Here is a 22860-nt window from a genome sequence, read left to right as displayed (position 1 = left end):
GCAGAGAGCGCTTGGAGAGGTGAAGCGGCAGAAAATGGCTCGCTGCACAGTCCCTGAGCTGAAACATTTATAGCTCTGCAGAGAGGTATTTCATAATGAGATGTCACTAATTCAGTAATGGAAAAGTACAATTTTTTAAATGCCTGCCTTGTGGACCACAGCTGGATACAGATTTTAAAATGTTAAAATGTTGCTTTCTCAGTCTCAGTGGAAGAGGCTCTGAGGTTATTTTGGTGGAATTTTATATAACGTATCCCCATGATGTGTTTTCACAGAGTCAGACAGCCATTTTGTCCCTGACCCAGAAGCCCTTCGAGACACCCTGCGTGAACCTCTGCCACCCAAACAGTCTGTCATGCCTCCAAAATGGCTGATGACCTCCACCCCTGAACCTGGCAGCAAGGGTCAACCTCGCACCCCATCCAACCACCCCACGACCCAGTACTGCACTCCCTCCGCCCCCATGGCTGCAGCGCCCAAACCTGTCCGGTCCGTCTCCTCTGCAGGCGCGTCCACTCAGCAGTCTCCGTGTGTAGCCCCGACCTCCACATCTCATGGCACCAAGCAGCCCCCTCTGCCCCCACCCAAACCTGTGAACAGGGGCAACGCCACCATGCTGGGTGAGTTCTGCTACACTTGCTTCTGTTAGCAGGTGATGAAGGGAATAAACACATTATCAGTCACAAATGTGCATTAGGAACACTCAAATGTCTGCTCACCTAGCATGTAGTTTTCCACTGGCGAATACAATGTGTACATCACAACACAGCAAGCCACACACACACACACACACACACACACACGCACACACATATATCCTGGTAATGATGTTATCTGAACAGCTTGAGCAGCTTTTCCCCAGCTAATTACTTATTACGCCTGGACTATTTTAGCTGCAACTTTTCCCCAGAATTTTACACTCTGACGATAACAGGAACTCTTGGTCCTGGTTGTGCGACGCTGCTCACACAGATGCAGCATAGTGGTGGTGGTGGTGGTGGTTGTTGTTTACTGTGCGTTTGTCTCATCTGGGATTTTGCCTTAATTCCCACTCGGGCAGAGCTGTCTACTTTGATTCATTTTTAGCTTATCAGGAGATCTGATGATTTTTTTGGTACATTACAAATGTGTGCACTTTTTGTACATGTCTGTAGATGAGTCTGTGTGATTGAATTATGCGGGGGGGGGGGTATAATATGCTATAAGATGTTTATTTTTCTCCCTTATTTATCAGTCATGTCGTCAGATAATCATGTGACTCATCAAATGGGGGAAAAATATTTCTAGATGTCCTGTTTGATGTCACTGGAGGCTGTGTTGGTTATCACTTGGAAGCTAACAGCATTTTCAGCTTCACAAGCTGGAGTGCCAAGAATAGGCCAGCCACAAATCTAATTTAGATCTTATCGGTTGCTGCAGTTGTTGACAGTTTGCCAAAGCTGTCCATAAAGTCAAACTTAATCAGCATTATCATTTAAAAGGACTTGTTTGAAATTTTGGGGAATATACATTTACTTCCTTGCTTAGAGTTGAAGACAGATAATCAATGCCGCTCTCATATCTCTCTGTTAAATATGAAGCTACAGCCTGGAGACAGTTAGCGTAGCTTACCTTAAATTACATGTTTTTTACATTTTGGTTTTGCATGCATTAAACCAATGAAAAATAATTTGTTAATAACAGCTGGTAGGTGGATTTTGTTACCTTTGGATAGGGCTGGGCGATATGGAGAAATTCAAATATAACAATATGTTGATGAGATTTTCGATAAAAAATCATCATTAATATGGATATGATGACTATGTGGATAAAGACAAATAATAGAACAGCTAGAACAGCCTGGTAAGTTCAGTCACTCATAGTAATGTTGGATTTTTTGCTTAATCAAATATGCCCATATATAACTACTCATTTGGCTGATAACAGACACCAAATTCGATATATCCACTTTTTTCCACCTAATTTTATTGATCGTCAAGTCTCTTTTGTAGCGGAATTAACATCATATTATGCATACTCTTATCATGATTGCCCACCAGCAGATGGAGACATAAAATACAGTGCTTTTCAATGTATGGGATATTCATTCACTGTGCAGAAAAAGACCATTAATTCAACTCAGGATTGATTTGTTTTACATGCTCTTTTTGTCAGTAAAAAATATATTTATATCAGATTGTGATAGTGGCAGAAATCAGCATGACGTCAGATTCCGATATTTCATTTTAGAGCCAATATCTGCTGATACTGATGACGTGCCGATATTATCCTGAATCCTCAGCCAACAACGTCACTTTACAGCCTATAAAACCAGGAAAAGGGTAACAACAAGGGTATTATATCCAAAACCTAAGATAATATGTAGTCTCTTTTCACAATATCAACATAATATCAATATATTGCTGACAGCTGCCTTGGGACAGGGCCAGGCTAGCTGTTTACCCTGTTTTCAGTCTTTAGGTTAAGCTAAGCTAACTCCCTCCCGATTGTAACATCATATTGGACAGATATATATAAGTGTGGTATTGATCTTTTTATCCAACTCTTGGCAAGTGACTAAATAATTGTGTTTCCCATGATGTGGTTGAGTTTTTTCAATATAATGACAGAATAATGCACATTTATAGCAGTAACATCCCTCTTATCACAGCGCACTCAACAACATATATAGTAGCCACATGTACCTACAGTCATTGAACACTCCAGCTGAAGGCCTCCGTCTCCTCCCTGTTAGTCTCCGCCCTGCAGGGGGGAGAGAACGCTCAGCTTCCGCTCTACTGGTCCTGCTGGAAGCGAGAGTGCGACTACGATGTCTACCTGTCCCTGCCTGTCTACCTGTGCCGGCGGGCCGGAGGCCTGCGCTCAGGTAAAAGGGGGCCGTCTGGTATCTCTGTTGCCAGGGTGCCCGTGTCTGTAATGCCCCCCTTCAGAGTCTGCGTTCTTCATCATGTCGCGTCCTTTCTCGCTGCCAACATGTTTTTCTCCCACGATGCCTTTAACTTGTTGACTGGCCTTGATTGCTTTTCTTTGGATGTGATATATAAGAGCCGCATGCACATAATGAGCTGATAATGAGGGTGCTGGGTGCTTTGTGTACACGAGAGAAAACTCTGTCTGTGTGTGTGTGTGTGTGTGTGTGTGTGTGTGTGTGTGTGTGTGTGTGTGTGTGTGTGTGTGTGTGTGTGTGTGTGTGTGTGTGTGTGTGCGTGCGTGCGTGCGTGCGTGCGTGCGTGTGTGTGTAAGCAGTTGAATGTTTTTAATGCTGTACTCTCTTATTTGGCATGTGAACAAGGGAGAGCCTCAGCAGGTTCCAGCTGTGGCCTGCAATGCATCAAGTGAAATTTATAGTGCTAATCCACTCAGCTTCTGCTCAACTGGGATGCATGGGTGGATATGAATGAATGGATGAATGGAGGGGCTAAAGGGTTCTAACATAAGGCCTTGGCTTGAATTAGAGAGGAAGATCTAATCCAGTTCAGTTCACTGCATGTTTGAAGTCGGGCAGCACTGGTCTCTTACTATGCCTCAGTAGCACAGCTATGGCTTTAAAGCTGCTCTACAGAGTTCTAAGAATTGTAAAGCAATATACAAATGTGCATGCAAATAATTGGAGGGTCTGCAATTTAGCTTTGTGTTTAGGAGCTTTTTGCACTTTAAAGATGCTAACAGACAAAGTTTAAAGGCAGGCTAAGAATCTGTCTGTTTAGAGCATGTAGGCTGTGTGTATCTTCTTCGTCTCTGTGACCTGGGGCACATGCTGCACACTGGTTTGTTAGGGCAGTGCGTGCATTCATGTCGACTCAGTCATGTGACCTGAAACACTGTATGCACGCTACAATGCTCAGTCAGACATGTAATCCCAGTATTTATATTTGTTCATGTGTATTCTGTCATGTTGGGTGCATTATACATGCAGAGCTGATGCACGTGCACTCATGTCACAGCAGCAAACTAGGTAGAAAAATAAAGCACTTGCTTGCAACTCACACGCCTAAGCTTTATCTTTTTGTTTTATGAATGGATGTATTAACTGTTTTTCCATTCGCAGGTGACGTCACTCAAGCCACGGGAGGTGCCAGTCTTGTGCCAGCCAAGCCCTCCCCACCACAGCCTCCTAAGAGGACCACCCCCGTCACCAAACGCAACACAGAGGACTCAAGCCATCCCATCAACCCCTTACCACTCTCTCTGGAGGACCACAGCAACCTCCCTATGGGCTTTCAGCTGCCTCCCCCTCCTCCCTCCCCTCCTCTTCCAACACACATACCACCCTCCCCTCCCCGTCAACACATACACACCCACCACCTCCACCATCAGCACTCCTACCCCCACCCACTGCCCCAACCCATACCCATGCTGTTTGACCCACCAAGCCCGACCAATGAGTCTCCTCAGCGCCCAGCTCCTGTCCCGCTACATATCATGATCCAGCGAGCCCTGTCTAGTCCCGGCCCGGCTCAGCCGCATCCAGACGGGTCGCAGCGTGCACACACACTGCTTTTTGAAACCCCTCCAGAGTATCAAGGTGGTCGCCCCCTTCCTGTCAGCATCCAACCACTAAAACTGTAAGTTTCTCAATACATGACATTGATATTCCTTCAAGACATAATCACAAGGTTACATGAAAGAGGGTAGCTGCAGAAGTATTCCAAGGCCTCTATCTACATGAGATCCAGCTTTTCATGTAACCATAACCTGCCAGGAGCAAATCCCCTGATTATTACAAAGTCAGGTATAGCTAGAAGAGGGAGGGTTGGATATGGCTCCTGATAAAGAAGGCTAAAGTGTGTAATGTTGAGGGTTGAAGACCTACCTTTTAATTTGGTAAAAACTAGTCTAAAACATGTCAATCCTTTTTTCTAAATTAGTTAAATACATACAAACACATCCTTATGTGGTTGTTTTCTTTTTCCATCAGATCTGAAGATGACTACTCAGAAGAGGAGGAAGAAGAGGAGGAAGATGATGAGGAAGAGGAGGAGTATGATGGGGAGATCCCCCAGCCAGAGCTGGAGCCACGGAGTCGCAGATGCTTGGTCGGAGACACCGGCGTTTGTGTCATCCCAGGGGGAAACAGCAGTGAGGAGGAGGATGGAGAGGAGGAGGAAGGGGATGAGGAAGGAGAGCATGACATGCGTGGGGAGGACAGCGACTCAGATGGTCCTGTGCTTTATAAAGATGAAGAATCTGATGAGGATGAGGAGGATGAGCCCCCACTTAGTAAGCAGAAATAACTACATTTTATGATAAAAATGTAAAAAATATATATATTTTGTGTTTACAGTTTCCAGACTTGGTCAAATTTGACCACATCTCTGCTTGTCTTTTATTCAGGTGCCCTAGCCAGCAGGGTCAAAAGGAAGGACACCTTGGCTCTGAAACTGAGCAGCCGTCCCTGTGCCCCAGACAGGGACAGGTTTACCCAGGAGAGGAGCGGCAGAGACGACCAGCCTCCAGGTCAGACTGGCCTCACCTGGCAGAGTAGGGAGCAGTGGGAGGCCATCCGCACACAGATCGGCACTGCACTCACGAGGTAAAGACAGACATCATCACGCACTTATGTGCATGTTTCATTTCTTTTGTAGCCTTTAAACTGACATTCGTGAACGTGCGTTTCCTGAAGAAATATGGAGATCATTTCTTAGATCTTTGTCCTACTTATTGCTTGAATGACAAAATGATGAATTCGTGTAAAAATAGTCCTACTCTTTTTCTTTTTTTTCCCAATTCAGGCGACTTAGCCAGAGACCCACTGCTGAGGAGCTCGAGCAGAGAAACATCCTCCAGCGTTAGTATCAAATCTGTCTTTCCTTTTCGCCCTTGTTATCCATTTCTGAACCTTACAATGCCTTCACCAAGATAAGTCAGTTTTAAGTTGCTACTCTTTGACAAGTTTGGACTCATTTTTTGTGAGCTTTAACAAACATTACAGCTCAGATCGGGCTGATGATTTGTTCATGAATTACATTTTGTTTATGTAAATTGAGCTACATTTTAACATTGTTGAGCCAGGTCTTCACAATGCACAAAATACTACATTTTTTAACACATGCAGTAATAGCGAGAATTAGCACTTGAAAAGACGGTTTAAAACATGGATCACAGTTCAGATGTCTAATCTTGGAAACTGCTTTTACTCTACCTTTGGTGCACTTCAAGCCTGGCTTTTATGCAGTATCTAAATAAAGCTCTGTTTTTGTTTTTCTTCTTCCCTCTCTTTTTTTCAGCCAAAAATCAGGCTGACAGACAAGCTGAGGTTAGAGAGATCAAACGCCGGCTGACCAGGAAGGTGAGGCAACACATCCGCAACAGACATCAACTGTCAGATCGTGCATTTGCTGGATATTAAATTGACATCTGTTTATTGTAGCTGAGTCAAAGACCCACAGTTGCAGAACTACAGGCAAGAAAGATCCTCCGATTCCACGAGTATGTGGAAGTCACGGATGCCCAAGACTATGATCGGAGAGCAGACAAGCCGTGGACCAAGCTGACTCCTGCTGACAAGGTAATCATTCAGTTTGCCGTGTTCAACAAGCACTGGTTTATGTTTCACATAACATTAGCATCAAACGTGTTAGCACACTGACTCTCTTTCCCGTTGCTTCGTCTAGGCGGCCATCCGGAAGGAGCTCAACGATTATAAGAGCACTGAAATGGAGGTCCATGAAGAGAGCAGAATCTACACGAGGTATCCCTTTTATCAGATGGATCTTGACATTACAATCCTTTCAGTCCTGACGGATTTGGCGGCCACCATGGTTACCATGGGAACAGCAAAAGTGATTTAATACTACAGCAAATACTCTATGTGCTGCTACTTACAACAGAAGAGTAGCTGTTTTATCTGTTGAAGGTGAAGCAGTTTTTGTTGTTCCATTACTCCCTGGCATGTTTGAAAGTTATCCATTAACAAAAAATACAAAAAAAATTACTTCTGCCTTGTTTTGTAGAGGAAGTAACGCTTCCAGCACTAACCTCTGTGTCTAATACATTTTGTTTCATGTGACTGCTTCACAAAATAAGCCACCTTGTGTGTCATTTAAAGATTTTTTAATGGGAAGCAGAAGCAGAAATGTTTGGTTTGCATTAGCAGTTACTTGATACAGCTCTGATACAGAGTTGTGGGTGAACAGTCAACAGTGACGGTGATATGAGATTAAAGAAATGTAAAGGTGGATTATGTTCATGCAACGAGTAAAGCCCTTGTGCATGTGAAGGCAAATTGAATCCAGCACAGAAATGATGGACCCACCACTAACAATGAAAATAACTATAGAGAGATCCAATTTCAGAATGTAAAAACATTGGCTATTGATGAAAAAATGCAGACCATAGGTAGGGTTGGTTACTGACTGAATTACATCAGCGCTACCGAGTCATGTTAAATCCAGGCAAGGTGAAAGTACCGTAAAGCGCACCAAAACCTGGAAGCCAGCCAGGGAGGTCTGAGGCCGGCAACAGAGCTCCACAGAGCCGCTGGGTTCAACTTCAGAAAGGAGGCGGAAGTGCCTCGGAGCCAGTTATGGAGCTCCATCGGCCACCCTGTCAGCTGCTCTCTCCCCTGTTCAGTCGGCTTTCCAGCAAGTCAAAACAACCACTGCAGTGCCAATGTGTTGGGATGGGATGTTGGCTGGTCTACTTTTTTGACTATAATATCTGAGTGATAGCCTAGTATCATTGCTACAGAAGCAGAAACAAATACAAGCATGAAAACAGACAAAGACAAAAGATAAGCTCTATGTGTGATCAGAAAAGAGCAGAGGAGCAGAATTTCATTTTAGTCTACCACATCACCCCTGCAGCTTGTTCAAAAAACACTTTCAGTACCCACAGTGCCATTGGGTACTGTACTGAAAATGGAACTGCTATTGTGTCAAATGTGAACAGTAATGTACAAACGCTACAAACTGTATCAAACGTGGGGTTTGATTTCAGGAAAATCTTTATGATTGTACCATTAAACAGAATGTTAAAGTCTGTTCATGCCTCATAAGATCTTTCTGTTTTGTTTAGGTTTCATCGGCCTTAGCCCCCTCCCCCACCCCCTCACCACCGCCTCTGCGCGGATAATGAAGCACTTAACATCTCTGTGAGGCAAGAAGCTGCTCCCTATGCAGACAGATCGCCCTTTTTCGTTGCCCGAATGTACTGTACAGATTATCAGGGAACGCCTGGAACTGACTTAAAACAAGAATGCTTCTCGCTTGCCCTCCATTACCCTACCACTACATTGCTTTCACTAAACTGAGGTGGTGGTGGGTGAGGACCAGATGCAGTATTTCTCCCAGACGACAGGGGGAACCACGTGCCAATGAAGCGGGGAAGTGGCAGAGGACCTACAGGGCTGACTCACTCTGCTGTTCTGTGGTACCCCTCAGGGACTTGGATCTAGTTACAACCTTTAACGCGGCCTCATTCTGTGTTGCCTTTTTTCTTCTTTACTGTATATGGAAAAGCTAATTCATCTTGTTAATGTAATAACACACAATAATAATAGTAATAATAATGATGATGACTTATAATACTCCACAGTAATAATAGATAAGAGACAAACAGCTGCAGCAAGAGCGGGCTGGAGGGTGAAGACTGGGATATTCTGTTATAGGACTGGACATCTCTGGGATATTGTGTGTGTTTTATATTAATTGTGTACAGACTGCTATTGTTATACCTTAGAATGAAACTTGGAAAGATCTAATTACAAAATATTCTGTAATGCACAAGATATTTTATAATGTAATTTTGATCACATGAGTAGTGACAGCTTTTATTTGAGCCTTTTTTTATTTGGCTTGCCTGTATTTATGATTGTGATGTGAGGTGGCCATTTAAGTGTCAGTATAGATATAGAAAAAGGGGCAGGTCAGGAGGCTTGTTGGTGTTTTTAATGTGTGCCAACATACCCGATGCCTAAAGGACTATAGGATACTGGTTTTCATATCACTGATTTCTGCAATCCACTGCATGAGCCAACACAGTATCCAATGCCAATGGATCTGGATAATCTCTCTTCATTTATACTTTTTTATGAGTTTTTGTACTTCCCTTTAAAGATCAAACATGCAATGCATTCTGTAGCCATTTTGAATAAGGTCACGCTAGTAGTGTGTATACTAAGAATTAAATGTAAGTTGCTGTGCGTGTAGATCAGGGATTTATCAAAGAAAAAAATCAGAAAACGTATAAACGGTCAACAGGGAGTCATTTTGGCTGGAATCTTTTGAAACTGCAGAAGTGTTTTATCTCATATTGTTGTCTGGCCAGTAGCTTACAGGGTTCTCTATGCTGTGTACAGGTTGATATAGGTTTAACTGATGCTTGTGTATATCTTGTCTTCCTTTCATTTGAAAAGAAATTTTAAATATGAAAGTATTATAGGTTGCTATTTTTTTAAGCACAGAATATTAGTTTATGATTAATTGCTACAAGAATGGGAATATGAAAGTGTACCTTTTCTGTAAAACTAAGTTCCTTTTTAATTGAATGTGGAATTGTATGGACTGACAGTTTTCTTTTTAATTGTAAATAGTCACATCTGGATCTAATTAAAAATCGTACAATTCCTTGAACCTGTGCAATGACTCTGCACCTGGCTCTTTAATCAATAGATCTGTCCAACCTATTGATGTGTACAGATGGAGATTTGTAGGGAAAACTTAAATTTGAACCTCTTGATCATGAATATGAGACTGTAGTGACACCTGGTGGCAAGTGAGGTGCTAAACCTGGAGCTAGTGTAAGATGTATCATGCATAATATATAATCAATGGATTGTTTCAAAATTGTCAGCATAAACAATATAAATAGGTCTAAGTGTATTTTCTGCTGCATTGTTTTTAACGCAGTAGCTGACAGGAAGAAAACACTAAACAGGGACCAAAGCTGTTGCTCTAACAAAAAATTGCAAAGACATGGTTTATAGGAACATAGGGATACATTGGCTGCGTGTACATCCCAGAGGTTTAAAGCAGTATATGTTTTCTATTAATATATCATTAGTAATCTCATATGAGATATGATGATAAGTGACGTTGTAAGATGAAGAAGTTACATTGTTGTAGCTGCAGGATAACAGATTGCAAAACAACACTAGGATGTAGATTAAATGAATAATGAGGAAAGACAGCATCCTCAGATTGTTACACATATACAGGGTACATACTGGGTTATCATGCAAAAAAAGAAAGAAAGACCCATGCATAGGAAAATATTCATTAAATATGTATAGTTAGGGACAAATGTACAGATTATACAGAAACAAGAGATAACGATTCACATAAAATTTACATTAAAAGAGGAATGTATTTCTTATGGTGATAGATATGAACTATAAAGCAGAATATATTAAACAATCTTAGAGCAAAGACTGAACCAAAACTAGATCATACTCTGAAAGTCTAATATGGAGTACAATATTTTACAAGTGGGGTACATCCACAATTAATTATGCCTTGTTCTCATCTCTATACACATTGTATCTTTATGCCAAGATAATTATAAATGTCATTACAGCATGTGGATGGATGAAGGTGAAAACAACTAAAGTGCAGTTAATTGAACTTGAAGTAAATCAATGTTTAATCCAGTGTTTCGATTTTTGGGGTGAATTTTTGCAAATTAAAATATAATATAACATATATTTACAAGCTTCTGAAATACAGTACATTGTTATAGTTTGTAATAAAATCCAACTATAAATAGTGGAGATTCCATTATTGTGATATAGATTATGCTATGTAACATTTTTAAGTAGTTATTGGATTTTTTTTGCCAACATCTAATATGCAGATATATAACAACTCATTTGGCCAATAATCAATGCCGATATCCACTTTTATTCCCACCTAATTTCAGAGATCAAGTCTCTTTGTGGAATTAACAGATATTATGCATGTATACAGGTATGATATTGGAACACCAATAGATGGGGACATAAATCAATGTTTTTATCTTCATTAATTGTGCATAATAGGAAAATAATTTAACTTAGGTTTTGTATATGTTCACTTTGTCAATTAAAAAAATAAAATAAAGAAATCTTGACTCAGCTACAATAAACAGTAAGTTTGTCATACCTGCAGAAATCAGCATATTGGCTGACACCGACGCTGTGCCGATATTTTCGTGCATCCCAAGCTAAAGGTTGTTAAAATAAGATGCAACAATGGCATGCCACTCATTTGTTAAGACAATAATATCAAATAATAGGCTATAACGTGATGTAATACTAACAGGAGACATTCTGCTGCACAATAACTGCTTTGCTTTTCTAAACTGAGTATTGATAATATTAAAGTATGGTTCTTGGTTACTGAATTTTGAATGCAGGACTTCCTCAAGACTTTTTCCACCTAGAGCTACTGAGTGCTACTGTTTCTTTAAGGAGGCAGGGATTTCACAACGTGACGTCATACGTATGGTGCGTGTCTGAAGACCGGGAACAAACTACGCACGTTCACTTTTGGGCAAACTGCAAACTTCTTCACACCTCAGGTCAGTAAACTATCAGCTGCTGAACTCTCAAACTGTGAAAGATAAACAAGAATAAACACTACTTAAGCAATGTATATGCAGCTCATTTAATAAATTATGTGTTTTTGTTTCATTCATTCCCAAATGTCACGCTAACGCCGCAAGCTAGTCAGCGCTCGCTAGCAAACAGATCTGAACGTTAGCTAGTGTCATACACACTATTAGCTGTACTTTAATCATTGTTCTCTGTGTGGCAAAAACACGACGTTTGCATCCTACATTCTTACTTTATCAGCATCCGACTATGCCACAATTACTTACAATAAAGAAGAGGAGTGACGCTGAGCCACGTAAAACTCTTGATAAACTAGCTATCGAAATGTTAGCAAGGACACATGGGCACAGCCAGCGTTAGATCACGCTGCTTATTTTAAACTGGGATATACTTCGAGAACAAATTAAATGTAGAATTACTTGCAGGACTTTCTAAACGTATGCTTTCGAAAAGTTAGTGTGTATCAAAGAGTCGCGGGTGTCACCGAGAGCTGAAAGTGTCTCCAGTTGCTGTATTCATTTTGTGGACCTAAATACTAGACCAGTATGAGAGCATAAGCGGGTACAGCACAACTGTCTGTGGGGTGAAAATACCTGACACTTATCCAGCCATTGAAACGACTCTGACATGTGTTGGACCACAACAGGTTCTGGTTAATGTCACGAACTAAATAAGGACTGATTGTGAATGCTGGTCAGCTGCGTTTGCTAGCAGGCATGTTCGTTTATGCGAATGCCACTGCTGCTTATCATGGATATACCTCTTTCTTAAAACCTCACAACATTGCATAAGGTCCAGTATGTTTCAGGCCTGTAGTAGAGGCCATGATAGACAATTTGATTTCATCCCTGTGCTCATAAATTGCTCGAATGAGCCCCAGACTTTCCGTAGATGCTCTGATACAAAGTGCAGACCCAGATACTTTTGTGCATTTATGGATTTCGAAGGCTGTAATTTACCTTTTATGTATGTAAACCAAGCCAACTGTTACTTCCTAGAGCCCAGTGACATTTAAATTGCTTGTTGTATCTGACTGACAGTTTAACCCCCAAGAACATTAAATTACGGTGAGTTTTAAAAAGAGAAAATAATTCATTATTGTATTTTCAAAACTAGAACCAGCAAAGAGCATTTTTGCACAATAAATGAACAAGTCAAATTGTTAAAATGCTGTTTTGTATGTTTAATTTCATGATCTATTGGTCATTTTAACTCTAGTTGAACATTTTGTGCGGAGTTTTTCTCACCAGGAAAAACAGCAGTACAACTAAAAGCAGTCATTCTGGTTTTGGTCTCCTCTAAAGTTCCAGTTGCCAAAACTGACTGCCTATTGCCAACAGGCAGTTTATAATTAGTAACGTTCAGTTTGCAATCCCTGCTTTGTGTTACAGTTGTAGTTTTTGAGATTAATAGATCTGCAGTTCAGGCATTATTGTTACAGTTCATTTTGCCTCAAAAGCTATCATATCAAAGTGGTATTTTTGGTAATCTGACACCTGCATTTACCTTTTTTTATTAAGCTTTGCGGTTGCATTTGTAATTGATTTTTTTGCAGTGTCTTCTAGTATACACCCATTTTATGTAGTAGTTTTGCACCTACAGCTCAGTGACTTTAATCATTGTAATAATATCTTACAGCAGTCTCTTCTCATGTTTTTCCCAAAGTCCTCAAGTGTTGCCGTCATGCCTGCTAGAAGGACCACCAACAAGAGGAAGTCTGAGCCTATAGTGGAGGACGAAGGAGTCCCCAAGAAGCTGAAAGGTAAATCACTGGCCTTTTAACAAAAATGTAAGGTTAATAAAGACGACCAAACTGCATTAGCCACATCGTCTGTGGTCACTAATGACAAAGTAATATTCTTTCACGTTTGTTTTATATCAACTTTTTTGACAGAGACTTTATTGAAACATACATAACAGATAGATTTCTATTTGAAGAAACAGATCATATTACTAACAAGATAACAGTGTGCACCCAAATTAAAAAGAAAGCATGCCCCACCCAACGATGCCACCACAGGTTTAACAAGTTACCTCATATCCCATGTCAGTTACGCCAAAGTCAAGTTTGGTCTTGTGAGACTAACAACAGCTTTGATCAAATTAAATAACGGGTATAAATGTGTGTGTGTGTGTGTGTGTGTGTGTGTGTGTTTGTAACAGTATCCCACAGGAGTCATGGCAAGGAGGCAGGTCAGGTTCTTGTTCTGGGCCAGGGTGACGTTGGACAGTTGGGTCTAGGCGACGACATCTATGAGAAGAAGAAGCCGGCCCTCGTGCCCCTGCCAGAGAAAATTGTTCAAGTGATGGCTGGAGGCATGCACACTGTCTGCCTCAGTGACACAGGACATGTAAGGACACATCCTTCTTATTTCTCTTCCAATTCAAATTGTCTGTCTCATACTACTTAAGCGCCTTCTAACACAATGATCCCAACTGGTGGGCCGCTGTCCAAAAGTGGTTAGTGGGTCTATTCTGAATGGACCACAACTGACACATGAACATTTCAAGTTTTTGAAAAGCACAATTTATTTTGAAATAAAGTGAATTTCTTGGCACAGAGCTTTTATTTAGAAGCGCCATTTCTGTTTATTTCTTGCTATGTTTTATTTCCTTTTGTGCAAAGCCAGCATGTTGTTTAGATTTTGTGAAATAAAGGTGAATATGTTTTTATTTATAATGTGTAGACCTTCATCTAATGACTAAGGAGAAATATGGACCTCCTGGTCAGACCAGTTGGGAACCACTACTCTTAACATTTTATCGAAGGGTTGTGAGTTTCCCAGACAAACTGATACTTATGTTGTTGTAGGTCTACACTTTCGGCTGTAACGATGAAGGTGCCCTTGGTCGGGATACAACAGAGGAGGGGTCTGACAAGGTTCCAGGAAAGGTGCTATTGACGGAGAAGGTGGTCCAGGTGTCTGCAGGGGACAGCCACACAGCTGCACTTACAGAGGATGGAAAGGTGTTCATTTGGGGAACCTTCAGGGTGAGTTACTCACTGCTTTCAGTCACCTAGGCCTGTGGTTGGAAGTGTGTATGCTTGTGTTTGTGAAAGATTTCCCCTACATTTAGTCAGCTGGTGATGTTTCTACCTTTTCCATTCCTTCCACCCACAAAATACACTCAAGGACCTATGGAAATGTTCTGTGCTCATGTTCAACTTGCACATACAACTGACCACTACAAACATACTGCATTTGCAGCCAGTCTTTTCAAAGGATATTTGCTCTCAGGACTGATACTCGTCAAATAATTCACTTGTGCATTTCAACAATATGTAATGTTTTCCAATAAAATGTCCTAATTTCTGATTTAAAAACACAAATATGACTGCTATCCATATACTATATCCTCAGTATTAACCCTTTTGTTTGTTTTTTTTTTACTCATTTGATGTATCTCAATGGTTTCGGCAGTATCATATCTTTCCAGGCCCATTTGAGTTTGAAGCAACATAAAACATTTTTTAACATTTTTAACATTTTTAAGAGTTAAAAGCTGTTAAGAATTCATCTTGACTGAAACTTTAGCAAGTGATACAGAATATCCTGCTGACTATTTAATTTAAAGACTTTAGAGCTCATTAGCACACAGTTTGAGCCTGAACATATTAATCGTTTTTTCTTCTACACTCAGCACAGTGTCAACAAAATGATATACTTTATGTACATTTAAACACATCCACTTCCCCTGCCGGCACTGAAAAACGAACTTGTAAATACAGAGAAGGGCACAAAGATGGGCTGAGTGAATGAGATGTGTGCAACTGTACAGTGAAAAAAGATTAAATAAATCCATGTAAAGGAAACACTGGGTTACTGTATGAAGCAGGGGCACATATGCCCGTGATCGTCTGGTAGGAGGAGCATAAGACAGAAAGGGAGGAGAGCTGCTCTACTGCTGTAACAACAAATTAACTTTGTCAGGTTTAGGCGCCCCTTCTGCTGTGCTGTAAATAATCCGGCATAAAAAAATAACCAGAGTCATCCTCTCTTCAGTTTTCTTTGTTAACCCTGCAAGCCTGATTATCCGCAGTGGTGTGTCCATCTTTCATCAGAGCTTTTTAATCGCCTTGAACACAAGAAATGCAGCACAAGAGTTGTACTTCCCATAGTCTGAGGTTTTGAGCTTTTTCCCATGTCCATCTTTCTGAATTTTTTGCTGTTTTGCTGTGTCTACATAACCAAATCTCTGATGCTGGGGTGGGGGGTGGGTAGCTTCAAACTGTCATTCAAACATAGTTTGATGATCCTTTCAATGCCATTCTTTATTGTTTTCATCTCTCAGCACTTATCACTCCTCTTGCAAAGTTGCTTGTGGGTTTTTCATTATTAATACTCAATGGCACACTGGCAATTACATCTCTATTACCTCTGCCCACTCTCTTCACTCCCACTTGATTTTAGGCAGAGCTGAAATTAACTATGTGAAACACTCACTAACCTCTGTTTTGAAAAGGAATCCTTATTACCAGTAGTTGTCATTGTTTTTTTTGTGTGGTTTTTTTTTCAGATCTAATTTGTATTTTCAATGTTTTTATAAGTGCAGTTTTTATCCCATCAGTTCATTTCCATTCAGAAGAAATTTGTCAGGTCAGATGTCTCTAATTGCATCACCTGTACATCTTTACTCCACAATATCTCTGTCTTTCATACTGCCCGCCCCAGGTCCATTCTCAAAGCAGCTGCGCCTCATCGTCTTGTTTGTTTGTTGTCTGCCTGTATCATCCATGTTTATTCTTGCTATAATTATCACCATCATATTGAGTTGTAATATCTCCCTCCATTCGCAATTTCTTTCTCATCCAAGTAAATTGTTAAGCACTGCAGTCACCTAAAACATTTAATGAAGCTGTCCCAAGAATCAAGTAATTACTGTAATTACGTTTGCTTAAGCGTGATTAACCGGTTGGTTGGGTTGACCTTTTAGCTTACTTTAGTTTGGTGGGTGAGGCTGTCAAGTAGGTAGACCAAAGGACAAAGACTGTGACAGAAACGAATACCTTTTGAAATGTAATTGATATATGTGGACATAAACCACAGTGCATTTACTAAGTTCAAAACAGAATAAATGATAACCTACATAGTGTAAGGACTAATGTATTATTAAGGGTATTTTGGACTGTGTTTAGTAGGCATCAAAGTATGTACAAACATGAAAAAAATCATAATGTTAAATATTATTATTTGGTTTATAGAAGCATTATTTGGGCATGTGAACAGCTAATTCAATTTGGAAAATGCATCTCTATTGGGGCTTTATTACTGCAGTTTGCAACACAAAGCCTGTTTACTGTTTACGGTTGACTCTGTGCGTTGTCAGGATTGCGTTGTGCACAAACCACCTAGCCAACAGTTTACAAAGCTGGAGTAGAGCTGCATGCAGAAAAGCCCTCCTGTCTGTTTAGAAGCAGAAACACAGCTGCTTTTAAAGACTATAAAAGACTTGGATATCAACAAGTTTTAGGATGAGCACAAATACCAGAGTGCTGACCTTTCAAGAAGGTGGTTGAAGGAATTTAAGACGGAGGCTGAGCTTGCATGGGCCAACAAGCCCACCAAATGTCAAGTGGCTCCAGATGCTCTACATTTCCATAATTGAAGTGATAAACAACACATTAGGGCATGTTAATCAGAATATGCACAGCTGCATGTAAATGGGAGTATTAGTGGAATATTCATTTTCATTAGCCATGTTAATAGCTTAGCAAGGATATTGTCTTTTTCAGAATAAGGCCAAAAATGGCACTATTTTGCGAGTATAAATGTACTCACTGCTCCCAGCTTTGATTATCAGCTTTAATTATATCATTGTAGCAAAGATAGAAAATTGTTGACCAAAGTGGTCCCATTTTAAGTTATGCTATACTTTAATAACTCAAAGTGTGAGCATTGTGTATAATTGGGTTTAACTATTAATGTACTGGACCCCTTTTCCCAGGATAGCAATGGAGTAATAGGTCTACTGGCGCCCATGATTCAGAGTCTTTCTCCAGTCAAAGTCCCCATGCCAGAAACTGTTGTGAAAATTGCATCAGGTAAGAAAGCCCTCTTTACCTTCATAAGTTCTTGTTTGTATGCTGCCTATTTACTTCTAACAATGTCTGTTTAATTTTCATGAATTCTTTAATAGGAAATGACCACCTTGTTCTGGTTACACTGGACGGAAATCTTTACACATCAGGCAACGCACAGCAGGGGCAGCTGGGAAGAGTGCCTCAGCGTTCTTCAGACAGAGGAGGCAGGCAAGGCCTCAGTAAGTTATACAAGCCTTTTCAAGCCCCATCTATCAACTCACGATGGAATAAAATGATCACATTAGAATACAGTAGATGTTTTATGACTTGTGTGTATTGTATATTGCTGTGGCATTCTGGCTAACTGTATTCTGTGATTTTAGTGCGGCTGCTGCTACCACAGATTGTAAAAATCAAAGGAAAAGTCCACATCATAGATGCCTTCTGTGGGGCTTACTTCACCTTTGCTCTGACAAAAGATGGACACGTTTATGGATTTGGTCTCACAAATTATCACCAGCTGGGTAAGTACGGTAGACTGGTACGACCATCCTAATGACTGAGCTCAACATCCTGTTTCAACCTCTGTATCAGTCTGGATTAACTGCCACGACAAACACTTTCCAGAAACTGAAATCCAATCTGGGCCAAACAGGGATCTGCACCATAGTTAACAACGTGAGCAGCCAATCAGGTACTGCAATGTAGTTGATGATGTAACCTGCAAGGTTGCAGAACAGTAATGGCAGCTCCTGAATCAAAAACCGCTAACTCTAATGGTAGTGGAGTGAACGCAATAAGTTATTGCTGAAACAGTCGGTAACCACAATTAAACAAGAACAAGAGTACAATGGCGGAGTTTCTCAAAGGAAACTGTTTTTGCTGCTCTTCCTGACTGGATATGGGAAAAGCTGGATTTATCAACTGGCTCCGTTGGTGAAAAAGATTTTCCCTGGTACAAATCCAGTGTTCATTGTTGTTTCGCCACTGATTGTGCTAACTGAAGACCAGATATGAGACACTTCAGTGAAGTGGGGATCACAGCCATGTGGATCAGTGTTCACAATGCTTTGGACATACAACAAGGAGGCTACCAGCTGGTATTTGACAGTCCAGAGGCAGCTGTTTGCTGAATGAGAAATTACGGAATATACTGTCAAAGCCAGTGTATCACCAAATCCGCATGGGAATTGTTCTGGACAAGGTACACGTATACCTTTTTTATACCTACCTTTTTTAGATATGCTGTTACTGTCTGACTGACAACGTATTTGTGTGGTTGAGGCTCGTGCTAATGTCAGAATTGGCTGAAGGAGTTTGTCAGTAAAGGTGAGTACTCCTGCCCACTGAAAGTGTCTAGGGCGGCAGAGAGTCCACACTGATACAAAGAGTGAAACAGTGTTAATCTCATGTCGTCAGGATGGTCTTGCCTGGCTGTAAGTATGGCACTTCAATTTTAAAAAGTTTGATAGTCAATTTATCAAATTTGTTTATAACTTCAACTGCAGTGGTATCTGACACTGACTTATGGTTAGCCATGAGTCAGCTGTTCACATTCTGCTCTAAGGTAAGTCCATCAAACATTTTCAGGTTATTTAATGTGTTCTTACACCTTTTTTTATACAGGCACTAAAAACGTTGAGCTGTGTTTTAACCCAGTATTACTGACATGCTTCAAAAACTCCGGCACCACCTGGGTGGACTTCGCTGGAGGACAACATCACTCACTCTGCCTTGATGCTGGAGGTAAGCTCCTACTAACTTACCCTTCCTATTCAAGATGGGAATGTCAAACTTTTTTCCACCTTGCTGTTCTTTATAAAAACTACGGTTGCGGAATGAATGGATACAATTGTTTAACCTTTACTCTGCCAGTGAAGGCAGTAATAGTGCTAAATTGATATCTCTGTAAAAGGGACAGCAAGTAGAAAGGGTCAAGTGTGACATTTCGACGACATGTAGTATGCGCAACCCATCGCTAGGAGATTTATCGAGCAGATCACAGCAGTTAGCAGTTAACTGCCTATCTTCTGAGCATGGAGCAAGAGTAGCTGCCATTTAACAGGAACAGTAAGTCATTGTTATTGCCATAGTATGCCACTGTTATTGTTTAGAAAACGCTTGCATTGTTTGGTATTGTGTTAAAAAGCAAAGCCGGAGTTATGAAGGGACTCACCGCCGTCCTATAACTGTATCTATGTGGAAAAAGTGCCTGGCTGAAAAAGGTTGAAAAGGGCAATAAACAAAAGTATATTAAAACACAAAATACACAACTAAACAGTCTGTCTTTTTTAATTTTCTTCTGAAAACCTCACTGGCAAATCAGTAGGTCAGTAATTTGGTTGTAAAGCTGTTTCACAGATACCAAGGACCCAGCTGGTTTAATCTGAAGTATTTAAACAAACATTTATTTAAATGTTTCCCTTTTTTCTTCATCCTTTTAGGACAAGTGTATTCCCTGGGCAGAGAAGAATACGGTCGTCTTGGTCTGGGCCGAGGTTCTGGAGAAAAGAGCGAGCCCACTCCTGTGATGGGGATGGAGCCGGCCGGTGGATTGACATGTGGAGCGACTGTCAGCTATGCCGTCACCAGAGAGGGTGAGAAACTGAGCAAATGCTGCAGAGGACTGAGTTATCATCTTCTGAGACTGTTATGTATTGCTTTCATATAAGGCAGTAAACTACAAGTTCCTCTTTTTTAACGATAACAGTTCGACAGTGCCTTCAAAACTAACCCATAGGACTTTTTTGGTTTTATTTATTTATTTATTTTTTTGTTTTTGATCAACCACCTTTATGTCTATAGTAAGGACAATTATATGATTATGGTTAAAAAACTACAACATTGCACATAAATGCAATCTCCTGCTTTAAAGTCACACTTTGTGTACACACCACCACCCACCCTAACTTGTGTTTTACTTGTGTTTTTACTTACTATTTACAGAGTGCCATCATTAATCTCTCAAATGCAAGAGGGGTCTGTCAGGAAAACACAAATACAGGTCATTTTAGTATATTTGGGTTAGGGCATGTCACGTTATCTGAAATTTTGTGATCAATATCAGTGAGAAAGCATCAAACATGGAGCATTAGGCACAGAATAAATACTTGGCGCCTCGGCATACTAAAGAATTAAGAAAATATGCTGGCCCCAGGAAAACACAGTTTTTGCGAGGCGGAGCTGTCGCTGCCCTCATTGCCATATTCTGTGTGTTGTTCTGCTGTGCTGGTAGGCGTTCTTCTTTTTTGGCATTTAATGGCATACTGGAGAACAAGTACCATCATGTTTCCAAAGTGTTTTCATTAACTCCGTGCATAAGTATCGGTTCTTGTGACATTCCCAGTTGGGTGTACAGTCAATTGTTGCAGGAAGTTCTCTACTGTTCTGATGTTTTTTTTCTTTTTCTTAAACTGCATGTCATAATTATTTGTCTTTGCAAAGAGCTAAGAAGTAAGACGGTGATTACTCAACTTTCTGTTGGCTGTGTTTACTCCAGGATCCGTGTATGCCTGGGGCATGGGCACCAACATGCAGCTTGGCACAGGAATGGACGACGATGAGTGGAACCCTGTGAAGATGACTGGCAAGCAGCTGGAGAACCGTGCAGTAGTGATGGTGTCCAGTGGAGGGCAGCACACTGTCCTTTTGGTCAAAGACAAGCAGGAGAGCTGATGTCCATCTTACATAGGGATCTTGTGATCTGGTTAGTGATGGGGCCTTTTTCACGATTGCCTAAATCTGGGGTGGCGGTTGATCTGTATGCGACTTTTTGTGCTTAGCTGAGGGAGTGTGAAAGGCGTGGGCGCTTTTATGTGAACTGTTAATGGGTGTTCGTCAGATTATGACAAATGAGAGACTATTTTTTTAAAGTCTAGTTTTTGATGTCCCATTTGAATTCTTATTAAGAGTCATTAGTATGACTGTAAGATGATAAATGTGGTGTATGTGAATGTGACTGCATGTACGTAAAGAAAAGCGAGTGCAGGCCTTTTAATGACTTCCCCAAACAATAGTCTTTTTAATGTTATGTTTTCTTTTCTTTAAAGCAATAATTCCACTGACCTTGATTCAGACGGGACATTTATACTCAGTGAGTTCAATATGTGAGACTACTGTTCATATTATCAAGGGCACACAAAAATTTTTGGGACTATTTGGACATTGGGTAACACATCATACTGTATCCTGCATTTTGTTGCTTCTGTCTGAAAATAAAGATGAAATTTTAATTTTTTAAGCCTTTTCTTATCTAGCACATCAAATATTTTGCAGCCATTTTGAAAAATGACTAAAAGATCTGTGTCGCCCCCACAGATGGGACATGGGGCAAACTAAAAATCACGTTAAACTTTTGCCAAAGATGATTTTTGTCACTTAAGGTTGTTCTGACTAAGTGTGTAAAATAGTTTAAGAAGAAATCACTTTTCTGCATTATTGTCACAATTGCTCAGCACCCAGAGCTGCTTTACGTTATTATGTATGCAAACAACACATAGCAAACACATAGTCATGAATGCAAATTGGCAACGCTTAAGGATGCAAATGATGGTGCTAGTAAACATCAAAGCTTTATGCTTTTGTGTTTTATCTGGGGCGAAACGCACGGTCCTTACTCATCTCATCTTGCTTTCATCTGACCAAAAGGGCCGATGATGAAGACCAAGGGCCCTGAAAAGCCCTCATGGCAAAAAGCTTCTCAAAAAGCTTTGAAATGCTAAAGTATCTTTCATAAGCAGTTAATTGATCAGAGTGAACCTTTTCCCTTGTTTGTTTTTAACTGCTGTTAGTCAGAAATACATTTGAAGGTTGGCTGTTGATCAGTAAAGGTTTGTACAGTGGCTGTTAGAGTCCTTTAAGAGCCTGAATGCTGATTTTTCTTAACTATTTCCAATGCTTCTGTTCTGTCACTTCACTCTTGTTTTTTTAGTGGAAAACATCTGAAAGGGTTCTAGGTATTAAATGAAATGCAGCTTTCTCTATCATACCTATAACATGAGCACTACAAATGGTTTTGAGGGACAGTCTGCAAAGTGTATAAGGGGTTACATTTTCTTTTTTGATGTATATTGTAGTGTCTATTAAAGTTTGAAGGTATTGTTGCCCTCGGTCAACCCTCTACTACACTGCCGTACACAACATACCATTTTTAACTATTTTCTACTATGATAACTATAACCTATTTTGACAACAACTTAACCGGTCGAACCCTTGTAACATCTTATTGTTCTGAAACGTGACCTGCGTTCAGTAATGAGAGGTTAAAATATGAGAGTAAAATATTCATGTTGCACACTATTTCTTGAGA

At 40.5% G+C, this 22860-nt stretch overlaps 2 protein-coding genes across 11 annotated transcripts in view; both read left to right on the top strand.

Moving 5' to 3' along the window:
- The window catches only part of phactr4b (phosphatase and actin regulator 4b), a 31973-nt gene extending 22392 nt beyond the window's left edge, over positions 1-9581 (top strand). For 8 of the 9 annotated variants that reach the window (XM_042489811.2, XM_088084088.1, XM_088084087.1 and 5 more), the window contains 10 exons: positions 276-620; positions 2735-2866; positions 4049-4565; positions 4919-5220; positions 5335-5533; positions 5733-5788; positions 6228-6289; positions 6371-6508; positions 6615-6691; positions 8017-9581. In XM_042489811.2, coding sequence (XP_042345745.2) covers positions 276-620; positions 2735-2866; positions 4049-4565; positions 4919-5220; positions 5335-5533; positions 5733-5788; positions 6228-6289; positions 6371-6508; positions 6615-6691; positions 8017-8032 — 1844 coding nt within the window. In that variant the 3' untranslated portion in view covers positions 8033-9581. The remainder of the gene's footprint in view (positions 1-275; positions 621-2734; positions 2867-4048; positions 4566-4918; positions 5221-5334; positions 5534-5732; positions 5789-6227; positions 6290-6370; positions 6509-6614; positions 6692-8016) is intronic. The other variant, XM_042489813.2, reaches the window with a different exon arrangement.
- A 1769-nt stretch (positions 9582-11350) lies between these two features.
- Positions 11351-21784, top strand: rcc1 (regulator of chromosome condensation 1). 2 transcript variants are annotated; one of them, XM_042490494.2, is made up of 10 exons: positions 11351-11496; positions 13196-13292; positions 13694-13881; positions 14343-14522; positions 17477-17573; positions 17669-17791; positions 17936-18076; positions 19179-19298; positions 19997-20149; positions 21052-21784. In XM_042490494.2, exons 2-10 carry the CDS (start codon positions 13214-13216, stop codon positions 21225-21227), a joined length of 1257 nt encoding a protein of 418 aa, XP_042346428.2. In that variant the 5' UTR covers positions 11351-11496; positions 13196-13213; the 3' UTR covers positions 21228-21784. The 2 variants fall into 2 exon arrangements, with proteins under 2 accessions (XP_042346428.2, XP_087940211.1); XM_088084085.1 differs by lacking the exon at positions 11351-11496 and adding an exon at positions 12348-12597.
- The last annotated feature ends 1076 nt before the right edge of the window (positions 21785-22860 follow it).

The sequence above is a fragment of the Plectropomus leopardus genome, chromosome 11, assembly GCF_026936395.1.
Source record: "Plectropomus leopardus strain MGB_pleo_1.0 chromosome 11, ASM2693639v1, whole genome shotgun sequence".
NCBI lineage: Eukaryota > Metazoa > Chordata > Actinopteri > Perciformes > Serranidae > Plectropomus > Plectropomus leopardus.
Note: the sequence above shows the minus strand (reverse complement) of the source record. Positions and strands in the feature narration are given on the sequence as shown.